Source organism: Vigna radiata, chromosome 11 (genome assembly GCF_000741045.1).
Source record: "Vigna radiata var. radiata cultivar VC1973A chromosome 11, Vradiata_ver6, whole genome shotgun sequence".
Classification (NCBI taxonomy): domain Eukaryota; kingdom Viridiplantae; phylum Streptophyta; class Magnoliopsida; order Fabales; family Fabaceae; genus Vigna; species Vigna radiata.
In genome coordinates, this window is record NC_028361.1 from 5,206,745 (window position 1) to 5,233,916 (window position 27,172).

At 31.0% G+C, this 27,172-nt stretch overlaps 4 protein-coding genes across 5 annotated transcripts in view; 2 read left to right on the plus strand and 2 right to left on the minus strand.

The window, feature by feature from the left end:
• Nucleotides 1-5,466: 5,466 nt before the first annotated feature.
• Nucleotides 5,467-6,775, minus strand: LOC106777830 (geranylgeranyl pyrophosphate synthase 7, chloroplastic). The gene has a single exon (XM_014665620.2). The coding sequence runs from the start codon at nucleotides 6,664-6,666 to the stop codon at nucleotides 5,578-5,580; it is 1,089 nt and encodes a 362-aa protein (XP_014521106.1). The 5' UTR covers nucleotides 6,667-6,775; the 3' UTR covers nucleotides 5,467-5,577.
• A 4,400-nt stretch (nucleotides 6,776-11,175) lies between these two features.
• On the plus strand, nucleotides 11,176-15,149 carry LOC106777831 (NEDD8-conjugating enzyme Ubc12). 2 transcript variants are annotated; one of them, XM_014665621.2, is made up of 6 exons: nucleotides 11,176-11,315; nucleotides 12,076-12,188; nucleotides 13,981-14,089; nucleotides 14,307-14,385; nucleotides 14,537-14,653; nucleotides 14,734-15,149. In XM_014665621.2, exons 2-6 carry the CDS (start codon nucleotides 12,080-12,082, stop codon nucleotides 14,869-14,871), a joined length of 552 nt encoding a protein of 183 aa, XP_014521107.1. In that variant the 5' UTR covers nucleotides 11,176-11,315; nucleotides 12,076-12,079; the 3' UTR covers nucleotides 14,872-15,149. The 2 variants fall into 2 exon arrangements, with proteins under 2 accessions (XP_014521107.1, XP_014521108.1); XM_014665622.2 differs by lacking the exon at nucleotides 11,176-11,315 and adding an exon at nucleotides 11,364-11,875.
• A 204-nt stretch (nucleotides 15,150-15,353) lies between these two features.
• Nucleotides 15,354-19,867, minus strand: LOC106776544 (probable L-galactonate transporter). Its single transcript, XM_014664025.2, has 4 exons — nucleotides 19,448-19,867; nucleotides 17,191-17,814; nucleotides 16,821-16,996; nucleotides 15,354-16,596 (listed from the first exon to the last, which is right to left on the minus strand). Exons 1-4 carry the CDS (start codon nucleotides 19,528-19,530, stop codon nucleotides 15,998-16,000), a joined length of 1,482 nt encoding a protein of 493 aa, XP_014519511.1. The 5' UTR covers nucleotides 19,531-19,867; the 3' UTR covers nucleotides 15,354-15,997.
• Nucleotides 19,868-26,582: 6,715 nt separating this feature from the next.
• LOC106776642 overlaps nucleotides 26,583-27,172 on the plus strand; it is a 7,557-nt gene continuing 6,967 nt past the window's right edge. The window contains exon 1 of the mRNA XM_014664120.2: nucleotides 26,583-27,164. Coding sequence (XP_014519606.1) covers nucleotides 26,868-27,164 — 297 coding nt within the window. The 5' untranslated portion in view covers nucleotides 26,583-26,867. The remainder of the gene's footprint in view (nucleotides 27,165-27,172) is intronic.

Below are 27,172 nucleotides of genomic sequence, written 5' to 3' on the forward strand. Positions count from 1 at the left end.
TTAAAATTTTATGTGAACAATGTGGAGTAGTGGTATTCTTTTGATGCTGGAAAAAGTATTAAAAGAACTTCAAAAAAATTAAAAGAAAAATAGAAAATAAATGCCAAAAGAGCAAATAAAAATACATAAAAATATGTGCACATGACCTCTCCTATCTAATGTTTTAGAGTGATTCAATTGTTTGAGTTTGAAACCTGTTTTTGGTGAAATAAAATATACTTTCCAACAAACATTGTGTCTCATGTTTGAGTATGCACTATTAGCAATCAATTAAAGGTGACATTCAATTTCTAATTATTTTTTGTTTTGTTCGTATATATTTTGTTGTCTTTTCTTAGAGTTTCTTTTGTGCGGTTAAGCTTTGTTTCAAACTTTTATTTATTTTTATTGTCTTTCTTGGTTATCTTTGGTTTTGTAATATCACATTCTTTTTAAGTTTAGTTTTTCTTTTCAAACATTTTATTGCTTTAATCTTCTTTGGCTTTTCGGTTTTGGTGATTATTTTTTGTTTGGACTCTTCTTGGAGGTGAACCAACCCTTAAGTTGCATCTTGGGGGTGAAAACCTTAAGTGGATAAACCTTTGGCATTTAATCCATTATCCTAATTAAAATATTATACTCATTTAGTAAACCTTATACATGCATTTTGTGTATTTATTAAAGCTTATTAAATTTTTGTGAGATAAAAAAGATTATTTTCACTATTATGATGTATTTAAATTATGACGTATTAATCCATTATACCACGTATGATATTTATTATTTAATAAGCTTATTGTGTTATTATATTTGATCACTGTCTAACCATAATTAATATTTAGTATCGTGTTAGAATGTAGTGTTAAAAATTTTATATCAACTACAAATAAAATAATAATTAAAAATAAAATAAATTTTTAATATATTTTAAATTTTATATTACAGATTAATTTTATAAAATTAAATTATGCATAAATTTAATTCTTACTATTTCTAACTATTTCATCAAACAATATTTCTAATTATAATAAATATATTAAATTATTAAATACAATATTTTATCAAACTTTTAAGTAAAACACTAGAAATATGTAAAGAACAGATATATGTAATACGACTTACAACAGAAAAAATAAATGTTAACAACTATCATGTTTTTATCTCTCTGCACGTGGTTCACGAGAGTCCAGAAATTCATATTAGGTGCTAAAAGTACAAGGAATTTTAGTTTCCGAAGACATTTAAGTTATGCATTAATGTTGCAGAGAAAATTCAAAATTAGGAAAATTCGCGCTTCTAACCTTTTCAGATAGCCATATCTAGGAACAACTCTAATTCGTCTTCTCTTCAACCATTATACTTTTATTATTTTCAATTAATAGAAAAAAAAATCGGAAACCCTGAAAAATTATAATTACCCACTCATTTTAATATGATGAAAATGGTCTGATATAATCTATCGTATTCGTCTCTAGAATATTCTTATTTACTTGAGAATTTATTTGTGATGACAGGTAAATTAGTTAACCTTCATAACAAAGAAAGAATATTTTCAGATTAGTTTTACAAATAAAATTCATTTTGAATTGAGTTCAAAGAAAAAAAAAATAGTTAACAAACATTCTTGATTAGCACAATTATTTCAATATAACCTTCATTGAGACATATTTTATTTATATCTATATATATAAGAATTATATATATATATATATATATATATATATATATATATATATATATATTAACACGCGTACGCTTGTTTTTTAGTTGGTATGTTTTAACAATGTGTACCGGATTATAGTAGACAAAAATACCCTCATTTATCATGGATTGTAAGTTTTAAGGTCATGGACATTTAAATAATTTTCATTCTCAAAACTAAAAAAAAAAACTCAAAACTCTTACTCACCTTCGTGATTCCTCTCAACCCTTTCTCTTTCATCTCTCTCACTCCAATATTTTCTCTATCATCCCTATTATTGCCCCAATTGAAAAAAAAAAACAGAAACTCTTGCCTAACCCTAATCCACCTTCCTCACTTATCCAATTTGTTTCTCTCTCGTCTTCATACTCTCCCTCACCCACACACAACAACCCGTGACATCGTAATTTGTTGCTCTTGCTCTGTTCGTTCATTTGGAGGATGTGTTATATATTTTCCCTTCTTATTATTATTAAATTTCATTTTTAAATTAAATCATGTAAATAAAATCTTCATAAATCAATTAAATTTTCATACATTATTTACATATTTACTCCACGTTTCATTCTATTTTTAAAGAACAAGATATTTCCTTCTATTGTCCTTTTCCCTTTACACAAAATGTTTCTTTTTCCTTTCTCTGTTGGTATGGGATACATGATGTAAGATTACAACCTAGAATTGAAAGATTTGTACTCCTAGGGAGCTCTTCTATACTTATTTCTTTAATTTCCTTATGTCCCTTTTTTATCACTGAATCAACTTATACAGGCGTTTAGAATAAACTTTAACTGCAAGATAAAAAAACAGTAAAATCATTTTTTACCTTTGAGATTTGGAAAGAGTAACATAAAGTGACAAAGTTTATATTCATTTTACACAGATTAATAAATATAAAATGATTATAAAAGAGTAAACTTTTTCAATTTTAAAAAAATATCTCTGATTCAAATTACCACTGTCATCTTCAATTAGGTTGAGATGAGAGAAAAAATGTTGGAGTGATGACAGAGAAAATGTTGAGATGAGAGAGGAAATATCTCTGATGACAAAGTGTTTCTGATTTTTTTTTTCAATTGGGACAAAGTAGATATGACAGAAAAAATGTTGGAGTGTGAGAGATGAAAAAGAAAGGGTTGAGAGGAATGAGGGAGGTCATTAAGGGTTTGGAGGTTTCTTTTTTTTTAGTTTTGAAAATGAAAATTATTTAAATATCCTTCACCTTAAAACTTAGAATCCATGATAAATGATGATATTTTTCTCTATTATAATCGGTACACATTGTTAAAATATACCAACTGAAAAACAGGCATACGCGCGTTAACAAACCCCATATATATATATATATTAACAAAAATTATTGACTAGCATAATTATATTTTTGTAATTTTTCAAATAAGTTTATATTATTCATCACTATCAAAATATATAAGAAAAACGTGGAATAACTCAATCAACACCCTCGATACTAAATTGACCCCAAATTGTTTCAGATTTTGGTTTCTCTTTCCCTCCGGACACTTTTTTTTTTTAAAGCGTATGCACACTTTGACAATTCTCATTACCAACTCTTAAAAATATTGCAATATTGTGTATGGATTTAAATGTAAATAAAATTATACAATTTCATATTAATTAAAATTATTACTTAAAATTTTTAATTTCATAAAACACAGTATATTTTCAAAATCCTCTTCAGCTATATATTATTTTGACATTGTACTCAAATTTGATAAGGATATTATTTAATAGCACTTTATTTATTTGAAATTAATCAAATATAAATAATTTTTTTAGTTAATGAAAATATCTCTTTGATGGAACTGTTGAGCTAATGAATTTAATAACAGTGAATATGTTAAAAAATCCATGGTAGTTGATGAATTAAGGGGAATTGTCACCTACTCAATGTGAATATGTTATTTTTTACTTGCATATATTGTTACATGTGTTAACTAAGGTTTGGTTTCTTAAAGACTTATATGTAATAATCTCTATGTAATATATTTTTTTTTTCAATTAATCTTAACTATTTAATTAAAGTTAAGTGCATTGTTTTTTGTCTTCATAATGTTTTAAAGTAAATTATAAAATTTTAATCTTATATTATTTTGTATATTTTTTTATTGGAAGAAATTTCACTTTGAAGAAGAGTTACACAAAAAAAAGTTACAATAAAGAAAGGATTTTCTTAATTCGATGTTTCATTAAGGTATTTGAATTATTATATACTTTTGTTTGATAACACTTTATATACTCGTGAAGTTTATTTGGGGAAATTCATCTTAAAATTTATGAATTCAGAACTTTTTTTATATTGTTTAGACTATATATATAAGTAACATTTGTATTTGAAAATCAAGATAACCTTATGAAGAACTCAGTCTGTGTTAGTAACTTTATTCACTTTTTTTCTTGGTTTTTCATTGGAAAGTAATAAATATAAAGAAAAAATTACAATATTGTCTTACTTATTTAAGTCTCTTGTTTCTTATTATACCAATATTTGCTAAGACTTTTTTTCATGAAAGAATTACTAATCGAGTGGGTGAGAAAGCAAAGTTGAAAATGAAAAGAGAAATATTACTTAAAATACTATCTTTTTTTTTTAATAAAGTATAGAAATTGAGATTAAATTGTTTGATAATTGAGTGCTAAAAGAAGTCACTTAAAAATTAAAAAAATAAATAAATAAATATATATATATATATATATATATATATATATATATAATTTAAAAGAAGTCACTTAAAAGAAGTTTGAATATATATAAATGAATAATATAGAATTAAACATACAAATATATCGTTTTAAACATATTGTTTAACATTTTAGATTGAAAATAATATTTTATTTATTTTTATAAATTTATTTATAATTTAATGATACCAAATATTTTGATATCTTTTATCGAAAAATCTAATAATAATATTAGAGTTAATAATTCGTGTAGTGATGATTCACACAAATATAATTAAATATGTGAAGAATCTAAAAATTTTAAATTAGTTAAGATAAAATTAGTTCAATACAAATAGAATCGCATTTAAATAGAAGATTGAAGGGATTTAAGGTAAGAATTTGGATTAAAAATAATGTTTTAATATTTTCTATAAAATTATTAACACACAATTATACAAAATCTCTGGATATCTTCTTTGAAAAAATTTGACACCTCGGAAAACTTCACAAAAATGAAGTAAACTGTGTCTTGAAAATGAAAAAAATGACAGAGGATACAGTTTTGAAAAGGAGAAAGTAACTTTAGGGACGAACTAGTTTAACTTTAATGAGAAGAAATCTGGATAGTGTTTAAGAGAAATTAATTGATGTGGTAAATGTCAGAGATAAAGGCATTCAATGATCACATGTTCCCGCAGAAGTGCCAATAGTTCGAGGAGTCTGAAGACAAGTTGCTCCTGGCGTTAAAGAATATATCCTATCAAAAATTCCGAATGCTGATCACACACAGAGCCAAGGCGTACATAACTAGAAAACAGACCTTTTATTTTATTAAACATTCAATACACACACAACTTACCAAACAAGCACAGAGGTTAACACAAATCTATTTGACACGTCTCCGGAGACAAAACTCGGTATCCAATGTTTTCAGATATACTTTGTACACTCAGTCAGACTAACTAAGCTAAGCTACTCTCTTTTCAATATAACTTACTCACTCAGATTATTCAATTAATTAATTCATCTTTCTTAATTTTTCAACTATTATTAATATATTAATCTATCTTTAATATTAATAACTTTTCAAACTCTGCCATTTATATTTATTAATAAATCATAGGAAAAATTATCATTTCATAAATACCATAAAGGACTATCAGTTTCTCATAAACTGTAAAACATGTACTAATAAGGGAAATATGAATTATTAATTAACTTTGCCTGTAAGCAATGTAATTGGTTAATGCAAATAAAGGAGCTGCCTTTCGGGGATCAAATCCAAACAATTGTTCCTTCGCTTCCAGCAACAGTTTCTCAGCAAACTCTTTGGACTTCTGTATCCCTAAAAGTTTAGGGTACGTGACCTTATCCGCCACCAAATCCTTCCCCGCCGTCTTCCCCAATTCCTCGGATGACTTCGTTACATCCAGAATGTCATCCACCACCTGAAACAACAATCCAATGCACCTGGCGAACTTCCTTAATTTCTCAATCTCCTCATCCGACCCACCTCCCACTATTGCGCCTAACACAACCGCAGCTTCCAGCAACGCCGCCGTTTTGTGCACATGAATGAATTCCAACCTCTCCAGCCCCACATTCGATGCTCCTTCCGAATCTAAATCCACCACCTGTCCTGCCACAAGACCATCTCCTCCTATGGATTTCGCTAACTCCCCAATCGCACGAACCACGCGCGCCGGGGACACACCCTCGGTTGCTGCCGCCAAGTGTTCGAACGCGAACGCAAGCAGCGCATCACCAGCAAGAACCGCCACATCCTCACCAAAGACCTTGTGGTTGGTGGGCTTGCCGCGGCGGAGGTCATCGTTGTCCATGCAGGGCAGATCGTCATGGATGAGCGACATGGTATGGATCATCTCGACAGCACAGGCTGCTGGGATGGCAGTGGCATGATCGCCACCGACGAGCTCGCAGGCAGCTATGCAGAGGATGGGGCGGACCCTCTTGCCCCCGGCGAGGAGGGAGTAGCGCATGGCTTTGTGGATCTTCTCCGGGTCGCGCAGCGCAATGGCTGCGTCCAAGGCTTGGTTCACCGTGTGGGCCTTGTGGAGCATGTAGACTTTGAAATCAAAATCTTCGATTTCCGGTATTCTCACAGCGGTGTCTACCTTAGCGGGCACAGCAGAGACTGAGAGAGGGTGAAAAGATGAGAGTTTTGGCGGTGGTGGTTTGGTGGGATTGGGAAGCAGCGTGAGACTGCGGAAAGGAGGAGCGAGAAAGAGAGGTGAAGGTGTGCTGAGCATGGAGGAATTGAGACAGACACAGGGAAAAACCATGTTTGGTTCTAAGGGAGAGAAATGTGTTATGTGTTGTGGTTAGATGGTTAGTTATATAGACTTTGGGACTAGACTCCTTGTACTACTTTGGGATTCCACTCCTGTTGCTACTTGTAAAAAAAGAGACTTCTATAAGTACACCATTCAATTTTTTTACACCTAATAAAAAGTTAATACTTTTATTTTTTATTTAGCTTTTAAAATTATTGTATATTTTAAAATTATAAATACAAATAAGAACATTGAGGTATAACCATTATCAAAAACAGTGGGATCGTTTCTGATTCTTAAAATCAACAGCAACAAAAATTCTTAATCAAACAAATGTTCTTTAATGATACATTTATAATTCATAATTAGCTTAAACTTAAAATTCATTAGTTCCTGTATTTCATTTATTAATAATTAATAGTGATTAATATAAAATAATGTATACAAAAGTTGACGGGTATGAATTATTTCTTTCCTCTTCACGTCACACACATAATAATTAGCTTTTTATTTATTTTAGAAGATATATTTATCCTTGATTTTAAAAAGCGCACAACTTTGTAATTTTGTTAAATCAAAATGGAGATGGTATAAAGTTAAAAATAAATATATTTAGAGAAGTAATTATATCTAGTTAGAAATATATTTTTTTGTGAGTCAAAATTTTTTATATTTATGTATGTGAGAACATATTAGTGTTTGTTGTGAACTTTGAAACTTGTGTTATCCATTATAATAAAATATAAAATGTCAAAATTTAATTTATAATAAAAATCTTTAAAAATAAATGAACGAGAGAAACTCAATGGGAACAAACGAACCAAGAAAGACTGAGAAGTGTGTCATAGAGATAGAATACCAAAATATTGGTTATCTAAGGGTCTATTGAGCTTCCAAACACGCTTTGAGTCGTTGTCCATAGCAATCGCGTCATGGTGCTCATTTTCAATGTAATGTTTTACTTACATTGAACAAAGAGAGTAATAAAATAAGTGTGTATTATAGGTATAATTTATGTACACTATTAATTAATAACACTTATTCTCAGTGTGATTTTGAAGATATTATGTTTGCGATTAAAAGGTATAATGGTTTTTTATTAGATAATATTTTATTCTAATAATACATATATTCTTGGTTTGTTTTATAGATATTTCTATTTTCATTAACTTTGAAAATAAGCAATAAAATTAATATAATCACAGAATCTTAAAAGGAAAGTCACTGCTTTTAATGAATTTATGTACATGTTTTAATTATTTACATGTCTCATAAATTAATAATTAACAGTGATTAATATAAAAGTGTTATAAAAAGTTAAGGTGCATGAATTATTTTCTTTTTTTATTCACATACATCTTGCATTGTGAAGGGTTTATCATAATTAATTTAATATTTAATTTTAAAATAATATAATATTCTCTTTAAATTAATTGATATAATTTAGTTTTTTTTTTTACTTTCTTAATATAAATAGTTATCCTAAAAAATAAACTGCATTTTTTTTGGAATGGAGATATTCACTCCCCTGTTTTTTCAAAACCCCAGTACAATTCTCAATGTTGTTTTATTTCTTATATTTCAATGAACTCAATCTAAGTCCCAGTTATATCAGTGTCATTTCTTTTATTTTAATGAACTCAATAAGTTGTTTGTGGTATGTTAAATCAACATGGTAAGATAACAATTGAATTGAATTAAGATAAAATGATATAATTTATGTAAAATTATGAATTTCGCCAAAATTACATTCTTTTTAAATACGTGAACCAAAATAAATTTAGAAGTACAATATCAAAATTACTTGCTAAACTAGATGACAAAACTACAATTATATTTATGACAAAACGACGTTTAACATTTTGTTTTGTTGTGATAGTGAGTGAGAACTGAAAAAGGATAATATTAATGTAATATTGAGGAAAGGAAAAATGTAATTTGAAAAGTGGTAAGATTCCTACTTTTCTTTACCTATTTCTATTAATCAGTTAGTGTTTCTTCATTTCTTAATTAATTATATTTAACTTATATTCTCATTTATTCTTTACATTGTAATAACTTAATTTTCATTGAAAATAAAATAAACTTAAAAATAAAAAATCACTTTAATTTGATTGGAAAGTACTTAATATAATAAAAGTAAATAAAATCGAATTATGTTTCACTTAAATAATGATTTAATAAAATATGAAAGTAAATCTAACTACAGAGAGGCTTTAATAGATGGTGACAAGTTGAGAATCAAGGAGAGAGGAAAGACAACAAACACTACGCAGTATATGACAAAGATGGAATGTGGCATTGGGTGAGTTTTCAGTGCGAAGGAATCTGTTGCCATTTATGGTTCCCTTCGGTGACTTTTGTCCTTATCCCTCCGCGTTTCGTGTTTTCTATTAAGAAGTTGGTCTTTTTTTTCAGCCAATGCATGTAAATGGGTTGGTTGGGAGTGGATCAGAGAGACACGTTATTTAATACACTTTTATTAATTTTTTTAATAAATGACTATTATTAAGAAATATAAAAAATAATGAATTTATTTTATAATTATTTATTTAATTAAGTATAGTTATTATGTAATTACAAGTATCTATTTATTTTCTCTTACTTTTTTTATATATGAGAGTAATCTTTGTTAGTTAATATGTTAATAGATATTATTATTTAGATAATGATACTTAGATAATGAGTTTTAATAACATTTGAACATTATTTATGTATCATTTTGTGATTGGTCTACAGTGATATTTATAGTTATTGTTATTGATTTTAAAGTAATTTTAGACTAATCACACAATAACACGTAAATGATATTTAAATATTGTCAAAAAATGTTGTCTAAAGATCATTATTCTTATTATTTTGAGATTAAAGTTTAAACTACATATGCTTCTCCATGTAGTCTCTTTTTTATAATTCAAATATCCATCATGATACTATTTTTTCACCTTATTAATGTTCATCTAATTCTTTACTTCTTCGAAGTTTTTTTTACTGAGTAGAATATTCTGAAACAATCATTCTAATAATCACATCTTTTATCTCATACATTCTCAAACTTTTTATTTTTTTCATACTTCAAAAAATAGTAAGTATAGAATATAGTTAGGTGGTTGAATTTAGTGGTTTGTTTCAATATAGGCGGGACACCTTATTCGAGTTATACATTTCTTTTTGCATATTTGTGTTGAGGAAGTACTTTTCCTTTGGATTTTATAATCAAAGCTCTGTTTCTTTTTTAAGAAAATGGATAAAATAAAATCACTTATTGCATTCATGATATTTAAATTAAATCCTTATTGTTCTTTTTTAGTTTATTGAGTTTTTAAAAATTAAAAACTATTCAATTTATGTTTACTGGTAAATGTTTTTGTTAACGGTCGCTTTATTTAATTTTATATTTTTATAATTATATAATTTTATCACTTTTATTAAAGAAAATTTAATTACCTTTAAATCATATATTTTTAAAGATGTTTATGCATAATTAAATGCATGTATGAACACAAATAAACTCTTAAATTATCGTCCTCTCTCAAGTGTTATTTGTAATATTTTCCGATTTTTTTTTTAGAATACCTAAATCAAGTAAAAAGTTTTATATTTATCTTACAAATATAGTTTTTAGTCCTTGACTTCTTTTGTGTAAATTAGTTTTCGTGAGTATGAACCATCTATTTAGATAAATAATTCAATTATTGCTTATGAAAACAAGTACATTGAATATGTTTGTATTGAGATTTTAAGTTATTGTTAAAAAGATAATCTTGATTGTGAGTTTTAGTGAACTTTACGGTATGATACCAAATATCAAAAACAATCTTGATTGTTGTAACAAAAAGAATTTTTTTTAAAAAAATATAGTCTATATCCTTTATGTTTATTTTATCAAATAGTTTTATCAAATTTGTTTTCTTTCTGAAAAATGCAATTTATTTTTAATTTCATTGTAAGATTAATCTTATAGTGTCTAATAAAAACCTAAATCACACATTTTCAATAGTCGAAGCCAACCACTTCTCTTATGGTCCCATATTTTTCTTCCCTCAATTCTATGCTCTTCTCTTATGATATCATCATCAGTCTTAGTTTAATGATTTTGATGTACTCTTTGAAGAGTTTTTGGTCTAATTAACAAGCCTTAAACTAAACTAAAAAAATTTAGAATACCTAGTTAGGTATTTTTAGTAGATCTTTTAGCAAAACTTATACCATCCTTCTTCTTGTTATAAGACATCCATGCACATTTATGATAATTCAAAAGGGAGTACTTCCTATTCATGGTCAATTATAACATTTTTACTTTATTAATCAATAAAGATACTGTAAATCCAAATTTCTACCCAAATATTTTAATATAAATGCATAAAACGAAACAGCATTTCACATGAAAGAATTAAACCCATGATAATAATGAATAGAAAAAGACCAATTTCAGCGTTTGAAAAAAGCAACTTATTGTTCAAAAAAAAAAAAAAGAAAAGGGAAATGCCTTCTGAAGATAAAAGCAAAAATAAGTCCATAGAATGATTAAGAAGGCTTTTTGGGACGAAAGGAAAATAATTAAAAAGATAGTGAGGTTGTGCAGAGCGTGCAGCTGAGCTGCGAAAACCCCGAAACCGTTTTTCATCTCTTCATCTTTGAGTTTTATCTTCAGTCAGGTTCTTTTTTTCTTACATATCTGATTCTTTTTTTCTTTTTTTTTTTCATCTTCTTCTTTTTATTCTCTTATTATTGTATTTTCTCCATTTTCTTGTTCCTTTATATCTGATTTCCCTTCTCATTCCCGATCCCGATCCCTTTACCTTAGGGTTTTTCGTTCGCTTCCTTTTCAATTGCTTCGAGCAATTCTCGATTTAGCCCACCTTTGATTACTACCGTGTTGGATTCTGTATTTTTCAAAATATTTTTATATTGTTTTAGTTTCTCCTAGTTAATTTACTAGATCGCAGTGTTCTGTGATGGACCAGTATATTTTCGTTTAGGGTGACCTTTTGATCGTCTATCATTCGAGTTTGTAAATAAAATAAAGAATTGTAAATGAGTAGCTCAATATGCTTCTTTGCCTTGGATTTATTATCCTAAAAGTATGATCGTGTTTCCTGCTTGAAAATCCACGCGGTTTAGATGTTATTCTTCGTAGAGAAGGGTGAGATCAGTGCACAAAGTACCTGGTTCAACTATTGAACTTGTGATTGTCTTATTGCTGTCCAAGGAGAAGGTTGTTAGGGAAGCTTGTAAATATACTTGTTTTGTCATTTTAATGTAGATGATTGAGCTTATGGCTAAGTGTTTAGAATGGGAAAGATGGTATACTTCCCAGACCATCAATGAATTTCTGAGGAGTAGAAATAAATTGGTCTTCTTCTTGGATAATTGATAAAATGTGATCTAATGCTGGAGCTGACATCATTTTTGTAGGACTATGATTAAACTGTTTAAAGTAAAGGAAAAACAGAGAGAACTTGCAGAAAATGCAAGTGGTGGACCACCCGTTAAGAAGCAGAGTGCTGGCGAGTTGCGTCTTCACAAAGGTTTTCTTCTTTTTATTAATTGGAGTGACTCTTGTATGCTTTACTTTACCCAATTTGTGTGGCATTCCAAAATTTTATAACAATGGAAATGTAGAGTGCAAGAGGAAAACGAGAGGTCTAATGATAATATGTTATACTTTGATCGGACATCAGACACTGTTAGCCATAGAAATTCAGTGCAAAAACTGCCTCTGTGACCTGATGATGAATGAGGCAGGAGTTTTGCTGGGGCCTGGTCTCGAGGCAAAGGCAGGGGAGAAGACTGAAGTAATATGAACGGATACATTATAACAAATATAAGATTTCCAGCTTTCTTTTTTCAGTTACTGGGGATTCTGAGTTTACATAGGTTGAAAATTAAAAGCATAATCTCCAGAAATATTGTTTAGAGTTAGATATTTTATTTCTGATCTAACAAACTGAAGTAAAATTTTGAATGGGCAAATTGCTTACTAAATATAACACAACTTGTTGCATGTTGTAAAGTCCAGATGTTTTGCAAGATGATTTTTATGCCATTCTCTTCTTGATTATGGTAATCTAGACTCTTGCCTATTACTTTTAGCCAACTCTAATTTACATTATTTTTGTAGACTGAAATTATAATATGAAAAGGAGATACTGTAATGCATATAGATTAAACTTGTTTTAGTCCTTTTTGGGATGAGGCCCTTAAAAATAAATGTGGTATACAACAGAGGAGTATATAACCTTGCGTTTTGTCAAAAAAAAAATACTGTAGGATCTCTGCCTAGTTATAGCAGGGACATGAAAGTTTTGCCATTGATGGATTATAATTTTTGAAATAATACATTTCAGTATATTAACAAATAAAACGGAAAATCCTGATATCAAAAGAAACTTTAGCAAGTTCGTGCTACTGTATAGTTTTTAAGTAAATTAACCAATGTTTTGAAAAATAGTCATCGAGTCAATCACAACACCAGTTCAAGGTTATTAGTCTAACCACGATAGAACCTGTAGTAATTGAGTACTATTTTTACAAATATTAGTAAAAGATATTAAACAATGTGAAAAAAATAACTTAATATTCATTCTCAGAACACAATTTTATGTATTTTTAAAAATATGCCTGTGTTAAATTAGACCAGTACTAATATTTTTAAGTATTAAGTTGAAAATGTATAATCGATGAGCGGTTTATGACTGATTCTGCTAGTATTCCGCCTGTTCAATTTTAGAGCAGTTTTCGTAGTTACTTCAGGGATCAGTGACTGGTTTACAGTTGAACTGGTGGTTATAATAACTATGAAATTAACCTCTTTTTCTTCATGGGACTGAACAGGCTGTGTTTAATTAGTTAGTTTCTTGTGTGGGACCGTTGACTGGTTTAGGGTTGAACAAGTTGAACCGGTTGGTCTGGTGACTTTAATAACTATGAAATTAACCTATTTTTTTGTGGACTGACTGAGAAAGTGGTTCCCAATTAGTCCCCCCTTTCTATTCAACTGTATATTTGATTGAGGAATGCTTTTATCTTGAAGTATGCAATTCAGTTTACATGACCATGAAATTAGCTTCTTTTCACTATCGGATAAACAAAAAACTTATCTGATCACTAGAAGCACGATAATATTTACATGCTCTTCTTCAGACTTATGGGCCAGTATCCTGCAAAGGTTTACGAATTGTTAAATGTTTCTCTTGTACCTTCGATTTTTTTGTTGCTGCTGTGGGACGTTTCTTGTATCCACCTTTCCTGAGCCTGTAGGTTTTGCCATTTATTTTGTTATGAAAGTTGTCATAACAGTTTTGTATTTACATCTTTCAGATATAAGTGAGCTGAATCTACCGCAATCTTGTACCATACATTTTCCCAACGGAAAAGATGACCTGATGAACTTCGAAGTTTCAATTCGACCCGATGATGGATATTACGTGTAAGGAAATTTCATACAATTTTCATCTCTGCTTTCAAACATTAATTGATTCTTGTTGAAGGAATTCAAGCCCCTCTGATTTGTTCATCATATGTGTTTTCTTTTTAAATGATAAGTAAAATTTTCAATCCGGTAAGATATTTACCGTGCTTGCAATATGAAGAAACCTCTTGAGAAAAAGCTCACTGATCTCCAATATCCTTGTCTGTTGTTACAGATGTGGCACATTTTTGTTTTCCTTTCAAGTGTCTCCCATCTATCCACATGAAGCGCCAAAGGTTAAGTGCAAGACAAAGGTAGGGTGGACTTGATTATTCTTTTACTCTAATTTGTGCATTGTAAAAGAACACAGCGGTACAGATTTAATTTTAGTTTTGGTAAACGGATCGATCTCATGTTCCGTTTCAACATCATAAATTTATTTGTAGCATTGTCTCGAATATGCAGGTCTATCATCCAAATATTGACTTGGAAGGAAATGTTTGTCTAAACATCTTACGAGAAGATTGGAAACCTGTCCTTAATATAAACACTGTCATCTATGGCTTGTATCATCTCTTCACGGTATGACTGCGGGTTTTTCTGGTTTTGGTTTTTATCCTCTTTTGAATTGACAATAACCCATTCTTTCATCTGGTGTGCAGGAACCAAATTACGAGGATCCACTGAATCACGATGCCGCTGCTGTGTTGAGAGAGAACCCAAGGTTGTTTGAATCTAATGTTAGGAGGGCGATGTCAGGAGGGTATGTGGGGCAAACCTTTTTCCCTCGTTGTATTTAGACCTTTGCTGAATGCCTTCAAGTTCCTGTTCAAATGTCATCAATGCTTGAAGGCCCTTGGTTTGTAAAATCAAAGAATTGAATTTTTCTGTCAGTGCTGTTATTTTTCTTGGTGGAGCAACAGGCCAAGTTCCTAAGATCACCAAGCGCGTTTAAAGCCAAACAAGTGGAATATTATTGTAACCTGTGCTTTATTGAATGTTAACGTATTATTCTAAAGGGGACCAAGCAGAAAATGAGTTCAGCTATTTATGTTAGAATTTTGTTTTCCTTGCATTACTTTTTCCGGGCTCAACGTCTTCTAAAGCATTTTATGACTATTTCTGGCTCCTTTTTCTCTCTGCAAACTCTCAAACTTGCTCCACTCAAACTATTCTGTTTCTTACCGTCAAAAGTCCAACAAAAATAAACAAATTCAAATTAACGGACCAGGTATTTTGTTTCTAGTAACACTCAGACATAAAGACTTGTTGATTTGCTACCTAGTAGCTTCCTTTTATGCTTTTCGATAGACGTGTGTGCACCCAGTGGAGTTGAAAGTGGTCGATGATATTTGAACCCTGGGTATTAGTTCTTAACAAAATACAGTTAGCGTAAAGCTGAACATGATGAAATTTCATCTCGAGGTCGTGTGTTTCTTCTTATTGATCAATTCGAAAACTTGAATCCATTCAAAAAGTGTTTCATTGTCATTGAGATTCTTTCGTGTAGTTGAACCAAACATACAAATTTACTTGGGCATTTTATAGTGTACAATCGTAGGAAAACAATGCGAACACATAAATGTGTGGGCCTGTTTCATTATCCTAATTTCCTGAAACTTCTGATCATTCAGCTAGATATACCATGTCAAGAATAACAATGGTTAAGAAGCCAGAAACTAGTTCAGTCCTCAGTAGGAAGCATCACCACGACGGCACCATGAGAGCATGATTAATCTGGATTCCTAAAATCAAAATCAAAATGAGGTCATTGTTCGAAGTAGGTCTCACTGGTTTCGTGTGTACTGCGGAAGATGATTCCACGTTTTTTAGGAGATTTAATTCCAATTAAATAGGGACCCAGTTCACAAGCAGAGAGTTAGAGGGCTCCTTTGACATGATCTATCAGTCTTAAACAAGTGAGTCTCACATCATCTCCTCCTCTTTTACAGAAAGCATTCTAGCATTTTCACGGTCCTGCTTAAATATGTAATATAGAGGGGTGTAGCATAAACAACACAAACCAAATGGAACAGCCATCATAGAAAGAATGCCCTTTGACAAGGCAAGAGCCTCGGCTGAAGATCCTTTGACGGGATCAACGGACTTTGAGTTATAGCCAAACATTTTCTCAGAAAGAATCCCCACCAGCGGAGCGGCTATAGAAGAAAACGAGACTTCAAAAGCTCGATCAAATGCATAAATCATGGTACGGTGCTTGACAGGAACTACCTCAGCAAACATAGGAGCATTTGCAGCCGTACCGTTCCAGCTGATTGTTAGACCCATCATAAAGAGGGTCACAGAAAAGGTAAGAAAACTACTTACTGACTGAGGAATCACCCTGAGAAGAATCCATGAGAATGGAATGCCCATAAAGGCACTGAACTGTGCGCACATGGTCCGAGCAGAATGAGGGTAGACTTTTGATAATTGATCAGCTATTGATCCACCTATCAAAGATCCCATGGCACATCCAATTGCAAAAAGGCCAAGGAGGGTTGCCGAAGTATTGTTATCAAAACCTGCAGAGTGTCAACTGATCATGTCAACCAAGTTGATAAAAACTTTTCCTCCATAAGTAGTACAGATCATAATCGTCAGACCTCATAAAGATAAAGTTTAGACTTTTTGAGAAGGCGATAAATGACTTAATTTGTAGTACAACTTTTAGAAAAATACGACTTTTGCAAATTTCTATGCTGCATTAGTAGCATCATTGTGTGATCAAAAGTTCCTTCATGCTCACCAATAAGTTCGAACCACATTGTGAAGAACACCATGGCAGTCCACGGCAGTGACCCAATAATGCCCTGTAAGACGATTATTTGAAATGTTTTCACCTTTATCACAGCTTTCGTGGCTGCCCAAGAGTCCTTCCAGATTGGTGCTGCACTAGCATTGCCTTTATAGATAGAGTCATCTCTGCTAAAAACACGCATATTATTTACCAATAATTACAAAAGGAAGGGATACAAAACATTCAATTATTTGCCCATTATTATTCATAAGGATGAAAGCAATATAACAGATAGCTTGGAGACACAGACTTCCGTCAAGAGTTCGAGAAGTACTATAAGTTGTGCTAAATGCCACATGAAGTAGTAAAATGTCATTACCTGTCTGAAGTCTCACTAGCATCTCGAGTGCTAGGAAATCTTTTTCTTGGGTCAACAACGTACAGTAAAACAAGAAATCCAATTAATGCACTCGAAGTTGCCATCAAAACGAATGCACATCGCCATCCTTCTATGCCCCAAAACTGTTTTCCAGCCATGACAGTAGCCAGAACACCACCTCCTATGCCTCCTAAGTTACCAATGAGACTCAGCAATCCAAACCCAGTTCCTCTCACTCCATCCCTGTAGCTATCAGCAATGAAAGACTGGAGTGCTGGAATCACTATTGCCAAACCAAAGCCGTTTATTGCTCTCCAGAATGCAACCTGCAGAAAATTGTGGCAAACACCCACAGCAGCTGTAGATAACGCCCAGCAGAAAGTGCCCATAGCAAGAACAGTTGGGCGATCGTAGTTGATAACGAGTATACCAGCCAAAGGAGAAGACAGTCCCTGAACAAAGTTTCTTATGAATGTCAGGTAACCCAAGTCAGATGGCCCGGCATTAAATGCTTCACTAACTTCTTTATAGACAGATGGAAGAAGGTTTTCATCCGCCCGCTCCATTACAGCAGCAAGGTTGATAAGAATGAGGGAGAGAGAGACACCAAAGATCTGTCTTGTTCTACCAAAAAAAAAACATAAATGAAGAATAATCCACAAGTAAGTCATAGCCGCAAATCAGGTGCAGAAAGGAAAGTAGAGCAGAAAAGGGCAAGAGTAATACATAATTGTGTGAATGAGGAATGAGGACCTGGAGGTTTTAGGGTCTCATTTTCTTAATGTCACAAATTTAAAGGTTTCTTAATGAAACCAAATGCATGCATATAATAATGCATTCAATTCTAAAATCTAGCTTATTATGTGAACACTGTCTTATTAGAGTAGAGTGCTAAGCATGATGATGCATTTCAGTACCAATTCTTCCTTGAGAATCTTATTTGTGATCTATCTGGCATTTTATAATATAACTACTGCTAGTAAGCCTTGAATGAAGGAAAACTGCCAGTTTTAAGACCAGAATACCATTACATTGCTGTTTCTACATTGCAGTCTAATTTTATTGAAGTACCGTGTTTCAAGTCAAAGAAACCTGTCAAGGAATATTGATAAAAATTGAATGTCGCATATTTATAAGACATCCCACTTCAAACAACGCCTAATTTGCAGAAAATTCTGTCTAGAGCTATGTTAACTGTACCACGATAAAAACAAACTTCCAAGGTCCAACTACAATATAGATTACTCAGTGTAAGTGCCTCAAAAATAGACTCCACTGTAATGGATCCCCAAACACGAAAGATCTAAAAGTCGGTTTTTCCTAACTAAGTTTGCGTTTCTTTACTTCAATTCAATGCCTTGGAGTTTCTTTCATGATGCTGTATAAACAGGGTGAAAATATAATTAGATTCAAAATTCCCTTAGGAAAATTGCTGGTCGACTGAAAATAGGATATGCGCTATAATCCATCAAGTTTAAGTACTAGTGGTATAATACAGCAGCGTCAACCTGAGTTAAAAACATAAATTGTTTCTGTAGAACTAAATTTAAGAAAATCAAAAGTTAATCCAAATCATGGAAGATTGGTAATTGGAAAAAAAGAACAGAGTTCTGAAGCACGTAGATAGATTTAAATTCATCAACATGTCATTGTCCTGAAGAAGAATCTAGCTTAGAAAATCCCAATACATTAGCTAGAAACTACAGCAATACAATATTCTGGTCCTAGTTGTGAGTAATTAATCAACTATCGCCATAAACCTAAACAAGGTCATGTCATTCATTATGTGCAGCAGGAACCATAGGCCGCAAATGATCCCTAAATTTCAGTCACTGATAAAGTTTAAGTCTTGTTAGATATATGAATTTGAATTAAGCAGACATATTTATTACCCTCGAACTAAATTTGCTTACTTTATTTTGACAAGTGGAACGAGTCTCGTGGACATAAACATACTTCAATTCAATACTTGTCCGAATCAAATAAAAGTCGAAAGCTAAAGATTATGCAGATTTCAACAGAAAGCCGAAAAGGATGGAAGAATAAACGTGCCAAATAAATTAGACTTAGCTCCAATAAGAATATCCTCAAACCACATATTCATTACATTTACAACATTTCCCCTTTTCTTTGTTTCCTTCATTACATGAATAGCTCATGGATTTTATTTTTATTTTTTTTCAAAAATCAGAGCATAAACATAGTTAACTGATACAGTCTTATCGATTCGAGAGAGAAGAAAAGTTAAAATACTCACTTCATTGTTTGAGAACGAGAGACTGAGAATCGGAGATTTGGTTGGAAGAAAGGGTTATGCCTTGGAGTAGGACTCAGTCGCATTACAAGTGAAAACCAAAGAAAGCGGAAATCAGACAACGGCCTCCGAAGCTGCGTCCATGGCGGATCTGACGTATCAAACTATCAACAGATTTAACTGAAGAAAGCCCAAATGAAACTTCCGATGCACGTGCTCTTGTTTTACAATATCAGTATTTTTATATCCTAAATAAACAAACCAAAGGCCAACAACACAGAATCAATCTGTCCATGTACGATGTTGCATCGGTCCCTACACTAACCTATAAATATATTTGGAAGAAACTAGGTAAAATGATAAAGTCTCAATCACAGCCATTATCATCTCCATCGTTTCTTCCTCATGCAACGCTGCTTCCAGGTCAATGTACGCACCTACTTATTTCATCACTGTTACATTAATTTTTTTTATTCATTACTTTTTTCAACCAATTCTTATTTTAAAAAATAATTCATGTGAGATTATTATTTTTAAAAAATTTAAATTAGTGAGATGTGTCTATATATAAGAACATGTGAATACAAATATATATTGCCAACATTATTTCTGCTGAATTTTCTAGTTTTAAACAATAAATTAAATATATGTATATTCGGATCGAAGTGGATTCAATTTCATTTTCTCGTGCTGGTCCTGCGAAGCAACGTGTTACCTACATACATTAGGTCTGTCCCTATTTTATTTATTTATAGTTTGAAATTTTATTCATTTTCATTATTCAAGCTTTATGGGAGATTTTTTAAGGATATTAAATTTTTATCAGAATTTCAAGGATATTATTAAATAATTTTTTTTATAATTACATCGAGAAGTAAAATTTTCTATAATTTTTTTATAATTTTACCAATAATTTAAAAATATTATTCATATTTTCTTCTTAATTGTTTTTATCGCTCGTGTAGGCGGCACACGAGAACTTACAAAGCGATTGGACACCATTCAGTCGAAAAAAATAAACAAAACTGATGGTAACAGCCAATAACTGTAGCAAGATAATTGGGCCAACAAATACTGTCCACATTTTTAATCCCTTAATTGTAGTTATTGTTTAATTAACAGATGAAAATGACTTGCAAACTTGGTTGACTTTTCTATCTAATCACGTTTAATTTTATTTCCTCTCTTCAATTATAAATTAGCAAATATTTTCTCCCAAACAACTATATTTTAATAAATAGATATGCATTAATAGCATATAGAAATAAAACATTATCATGTATTATATATTTCTTTATAAGCCATTAAAAATATTGACTGATTAATGATACAATGTTTCTGCGTAGATAATATTTAGTAAACTTTAATCTGTTGCTGTAATTTGTCTATGGGCTTGGGGAAAGAAGGCCAGCCCGTGATATCAGAATCTGTCAAGAAATTGGGCTTCACGCTTTTGAAGTTTCCCCTCTTGCTGTTGACAAAAAGGTCATTAAAGGATTGGGCCTGAAAAATATTGCAGATTTACTCATTTTTTAAGTCTAATTTCTTGGAGAATAATTTTTGAATGTGTAAAAAGTTAACACTTTCAAAAATTATTTTACGAGATGATACAATTTTAATTTATTATAGAATTACTTTTTAAAGTATTATAATTGTAACTTATTTCGGAAAGTGCTTTTCTAGAAAGAAATAGAACACAAATACAACCTTCGCATTGTTTGGAAGGATCTATGATACTTACATCATAGTCATGAAAAACTTCTAAATGGAAGGAATGACTTCACTGACAAACTGAACAAAAATTCAAATACTATTTCATTTGAAACATTTTTTGTCAGCATCGAAATTCAAATATCGGAATACAGCCGGATTGTATTAAAATTAACTTTTGAAATTTATATTTTTAAATTTTGATCCATTTAGGAAAATATTTTTTGGATTAAAATTTTAATATTTCTGAAATATAATTTCTCAATTTCAAAAAAGATAAAAAAGAAGAAGATATACTAATAAAAATGAGAGGCATAGTTTTTTATATTTTTTTTCAACACAGGCTAACATAGGCCCAGAAGAAAATTGGGTAGTGGGTTATAGGCCCAATATTAAAGATAAAGTTAAGTGTTTTCTGTAAAATATCACTCTAGGCTTGCGCTGTAGTTTCCTTCCATTAAAGGCTATCAGAACCACATTCAATTTCGCATGGGGTTTTCAACCACTCACCTCAAAACATTATAGGCTCGAGTAAGGATTGAATTTCCAATTTTATATTTTTAAATTTATGTATCATCATTTAATATTTATGGAATTAATTTCATACCAGTTGTTTGATGGTAGGTTTATTCCTGCGAGTTATTCATATTATGGGTTTTTAATTTAAAATGGCACGTGCTTTTAATAATAATTGTTATAATGAATATGATTTTGTATAGTTTATATTGAACTTTAACAAAATAAGTATACAGTATCGAGAGTAAAATCTAAAAAAAAATATATATAAATTTATAAATATTAAAAAATAAATTCATGTTTGATATGAAATCTATACAATTCTAATATGCTATTCAGTACTTTTATTTATCTAATATCTTCTGCTTTCCTAACCTAATCCGTGTAATCAAATTTATTTTGAATTTCTTTTGTCTGGTTAGATATGAATTTTTTGCTCAAGCCTGAGTTCATAAACTTTAGCATCTTAAATCGAAGACCATTTAATTAAAAAGGCTCTATTTAATTTAAAACATTATTTTTGATGATATTTTTATTAAAAAATGATAATATTAGTTTTATGAGTAATTTGATATTTATTTTAAAATTTTTGATTCGTTTTAATTTTTATATATTTTTTAACTTTATTGATGTTATATTTAAAAAAAAAAAATCAGTTAAGTCATTACTTTTTAAAAGAATATTTATTATAATTTTTTGTATTAAATTGACATTAACATTGAAACAAATCAAAATATAAGTTATTTTTATTATATATTAAAATTAAAAAAGTTTAAAATGAAAAATAACTTTAGTAAAATGTGATAAATTTAATTTTTTATCATAATAGTTTTAAACTGTATTAATATCAATTTAACATAAATGATTGTATTAATTCTTTTACCATAATATAAGAAATAAATATATAAAAAATGTAAATATAGAATAAATTATTAATTAAACATTGTGATGGTTTATTTAAAAGAAAGCATTAAACATAAAAAGAAATTTGAGAAGGTTTAAATGGATATATAGATGAAAATAAAGAAAAAGAAAAGTTTGTTTGGGAACAGTTTTAACACTGTCCCCAATTGGATACAAAATAAGCATTCTTTTCATTGATCTCTCCAATTTATGGAGCTCACGACTCAATCAATCCATCTGTGTGGGACCCACAGCCCCACGTGCTCTCCTCCGCTATTGTAGACCTGGTCGTCTTGGAAACACCACATAGAAAAAGTGTATCTGATGTGACTTAATTTATATTTTATCATATTTCACCTATTTTTCGCAAATATCTTTAATTTCTAGCAAAATAAAATTCAACTTTTATTTATCTCTACCAACACATTTTCATTTTATATGTTAGTTTTCTTAATAAGAATATATGAGCTAGATCAAAATATTTTAATGCGGAAAATTAATATAACTACCAGTTGTCTTCTTAAAATGTACTGTGTATTAATTAAAATAAGATAAATAAATTGAGACAGGGATCTAGCATATAATTCAACAGACTAGAGGGCACGTGCCCGTGGTTCCCACACGGTTCCCGTTGGTTCCTTCCTAACGCACGTGTGCAAACTCTTACGCCCTACCTTATTTTAGTGCTCTTACTTTTATTATTATTTGTACCTTCACATTTATTCAGTTTGGCTATGTCTTTATGGGATAAAATATCAAATAAATGTTTATAATGAAAATCATCCAAAACTTAATTTCATATTACTAAATATCATATTCTCAATAAAAACATTTTAATTTTTTCACCCAATATCTTTTAGGTTACTAATGAGCAGTTCCAAATTTTAATTTATCACTAATCAAACGCTTTTCCTAGACATTACGTGTTTCTTGAATGGCAAGTTTTGCATTTAGTCAAGATTTGAAAAATAAAGAAACATAATTGGAGGAGTTGAAGAGTAGTAGGAAGCAGTTACAATTTATAATAATTAGTTTTCATATTGTTTATGTTTGACTAACGGTATACTTTAAAAAAATGAATTTTATCAAATGGGATAATATATATACGATACAGATCATCTGTATTTTAAAGAAATTTATATTTATATTTTTAAAGTGTCTAATGTATAGTTTTAATAACTAACAATTTGTTTCGGGGTAAGATGGACATCACAGTCAAAACATTTTTTCTTTCAATTTTTTAAAGTTATTTTTTATCTTAAGTTTTTAATATTTCAATTCCAAACCGTGTAAACAATGCTTGTTAAAGGCATTCTAACTCTCACCTGAGCAATATAGTGAATGAATTATTATAAAAAAACTTAAATTTATAATAAATACAATAAATTCTCTTATACTTATATTTGTAGATTTTGATATTCACTTATAATTAACATAGTCATAATCATGACCGTTAAATCATTTCACCAATTAATCATCACAGCATGTTAATCATAGGTCACCCAATCTATAAATAACTTATATAGGAGACAATTTTTTCCACTTTTATTGAATAACAATATGTTTCGGATGTAAGATTGGGATCACAATCAAAATATTTTTTCTCCAAATTTCTTAATGTTGTTTTTTTATTTTTTTTTTGAAGTTTTCCTAAGTTTTTTATATTTCAATTCTAAACTGTGTGATAACTCTAAAAAAATTTAAATTTATAATAAATGTAATGACCCATCTTATTCCTCCTATTTATATTGATAGATTCCAAGATAAACTTATGATTAATACAATTATAATCATGATTCAATATTTAATAAATATACTGTAAATTTGATTAAAAATGATACTTAAATTTATCATCATTGAATCATCTCATCGGCATGAAGTTAATCCTAGATCTTGTGACTACTCAGACGACCATAAAATATATTTTTTTTCTACTTTTATTAAAGAGTAAGGGAAAAAGAAGATGGAAAAGCATAAACATATCTAGTTTTATTTAAAGAACAGAAAGACAAAACTAGGGTTTTCAACGAGGATGAAAGATGATATCTCATTGGTTGGTTGAATTCATGGAGGGGAGAGAAGAGAGGAGTGAGATACATTTAACATAATTAAAAAAAAAAATGAAGAGAAAACGAAAAGAAGATAATAATAGTAAGAAGATTTATTAAGAAAGAGTCAAAGTTAATTTGTTTTAGTGATGTAAAATTGAAAGGAATTGAAGTTTGAACAACTGTGGAAAATTGACTTGAGAAAGAGGGCAGAAGAGTGAAAGTGAATCAGAAATCATGAAGGCATCTAATCTCGTGGGTACTGTACCATGAAAAGAATGGATTGGCGCGCTGAGCCGTGGGAATCCTCTGTATCTGCCAGAGGGACCGCATTGTAGTGTTAGAACCACACCGGTCGACACGTCAAAGGTGGTCCCCCCAACCATTTCAGTTTTTTCACGCTGTGACTTTCTTTATTATGGGTTTCTGTGTCGCACGTGTGGAGCCGACTCAACTATCGTTGAATGGGTCCCATCCCACACTCTAGTTTGTCCGTATCTGTGCTCCTTCCAACTAAACATCACGTCACGTCAGACCAATCCCCAATTACCGGAGAACGGGGCATGTTCCCAATCATCGCCTTCTTCTTAATTCATGTCTGCCTATACCATCCTATAATTACACACTAATCAAACTTTATTTTATTTAATTATTCAAATTAACATTTTCAGGACAACGCTGCGTTTTACGGTTGGAGAGAAGTATATTATTATATTTATATCCTCCATCCAATCCAACAGGATGCATGAACCTTTGGCACGGGTAGTAGGACCATCCACACATTATATGAACTGGTGTGCAATAATGGGGGGAGGTGTTTACGTGTTTCGTTTCACGTGTGAAACTTTTATATTTATTCTGAATTGAAAATTGAAATTTATGGTTATTCCGTTTGGTCATAAATAATTTATACTGTCTAAAATCATATAAAAATGCGAAGCGATCGTGCACTTCTTCTGGGTTTTCCGGTATTAATTGAAACCAATTGCAATATAGACAGTGATAGGGATGGGTCCCATTTTGGGGGCGGTTCTGTTCTGATCTCAATTTCTTCACACAAGAAATTTATTTTATTTATTTGCATGTGGACTGGAACGTTACTTTGACCCGTCTTGTTACTCTACAACACTACTACCAGTAATTGTACCAGCACCACCAAGCAGAAGAAACAATGTTTACATGATACCCAGAGTCGCAAATCACATATAAGAAATCTCTGTCAGTTTTGTTTGTAAATTTGGATTCCTTCCATCAGCATATATAATTTTTTAACTGAATATTTTTATATTTTAATGTGGCGTGGTGTGTGGCGGACCTAGGGTATAGGGCACCTCACCATTAGGTGTAGGGAGGGCCCCCCCTGTATTTGGTATGACTCATGTGGGGAAGTCCTCGCCGCAGAAGTGGACTGTGGTATCCGTGATTGAACTACAGGTCTACACTGTAAGGAACCAACACCTCATGTGCCTTCCATGAAGGCAAGCTGTGTTAGGTCACCCCATGCTATATTTCCTATTTCAACAAACTTCATTTTCCACGCTTTTTTTTCTAACACGCCACTTAAATCAAATTCCACCATCATTATATTACATTATTAATTAATTGCATTTTCCTCCTTACACTATTACTCTTTTTATGCGTTCCAACTAATTCTTTCACCATCAATTTAGTGTATTCCAACCTTAACACCTTGTTTGTTTTCGGACAAATTTAAAACAAGTAATAAAAAAAAAAACTAGAGATAATCTTTTTAGGACCGAAGAAAAAAGACACGACATAATTAGTAGAGATTGAATGATTAGTATTAACTTTTAATCACGTCCTATGCGAAAGAAAAAAACTCATTTAAGTGTGTGTTTTTGTAAATATATATTGAGAATGTTTTAAGAGCCATTTTTATGGTAATATTATTCATCTTGATCCCCTTGCGTGGGGTCCGTGTCTCTTCCGTTCTCCTACATTCTATTGGAAGAATATATATGTGGTAGTGAAAAGGAAAAGGAAAAAGAAAATAGAGTTAATGAAGTGAAAACTACGGCAGTGTGAAAAGGGTGGGAGAGAGAAGAGAAGAATCTAAAAGGGAAGCAACCTTTCTATTTCCCTTCTTCATCTGCAGTAGCACAAAGAAACTTCAATCAAACTCGCCTAGCTTTTTCTCCGGTCACATAGCCACAACCATACACACAATTTCTCTACTTCTTCTGACGTTCAGAGGAAAACAGAACGGACTTAGGTTCGCCGGAACGATGACCGGAGGCGGATCGACGGGGAGGATGCCCACGTGGAAGGAGAGGGAGAACAACAAGAGGAGAGAAAGAAGACGGAGAGCGATTGCGGCCAAGATCTACGCCGGCCTTCGAGCTCAGGGTAACTACAAGCTTCCCAAACACTGCGACAACAACGAGGTCCTCAAGGCTCTTTGCGCAGAAGCTGGTTGGATCGTGGAAGAAGATGGAACTACCTACAGAAAGGTAAAACTCGATAATCACTCGTCTCATCACATCACAGGCTCAGATCTGCGATCACTCTTTCTCCACGATAATGGATAATT

What these genes read in the sequence shown, in the direction of transcription:
- LOC106777830 (XM_014665620.2), bottom strand. Translation starts at nt 6,666, where the DNA reads ATGGTTTTTCCCTGTGTCTGTCTCAATTCCTCCATGCTCAGCACACCT.
- LOC106777831 (XM_014665621.2), top strand. Translation starts at nt 12,080, where the DNA reads ATGATTAAACTGTTTAAAGTAAAGGAAAAACAGAGAGAACTTGCAGAA. An exon ending in CGAGTTGCGTCTTCACAAAG is followed by an intron (nt 12,189 to 13,980) that starts GTTTTCTTCTTT and finishes TACATCTTTCAG; the next exon opens with ATATAAGTGAGCTGAATCTA. An exon ending in AGGTTAAGTGCAAGACAAAG is followed by an intron (nt 14,386 to 14,536) that starts GTAGGGTGGACT and finishes TCGAATATGCAG; the next exon opens with GTCTATCATCCAAATATTGA.
- LOC106776544 (XM_014664025.2), bottom strand. Translation starts at nt 19,530, where the DNA reads ATGCGACTGAGTCCTACTCCAAGGCATAACCCTTTCTTCCAACCAAAT. An exon ending in TCTCGTTCTCAAACAATGAA is followed by an intron (nt 17,815 to 19,447) that starts GTGAGTATTTTA and finishes TTTTTTTGGTAG; the next exon opens with AACAAGACAGATCTTTGGTG. An exon ending in AATGTGGTTCGAACTTATTG is followed by an intron (nt 16,597 to 16,820) that starts GTGAGCATGAAG and finishes GACACTCTGCAG; the next exon opens with GTTTTGATAACAATACTTCG.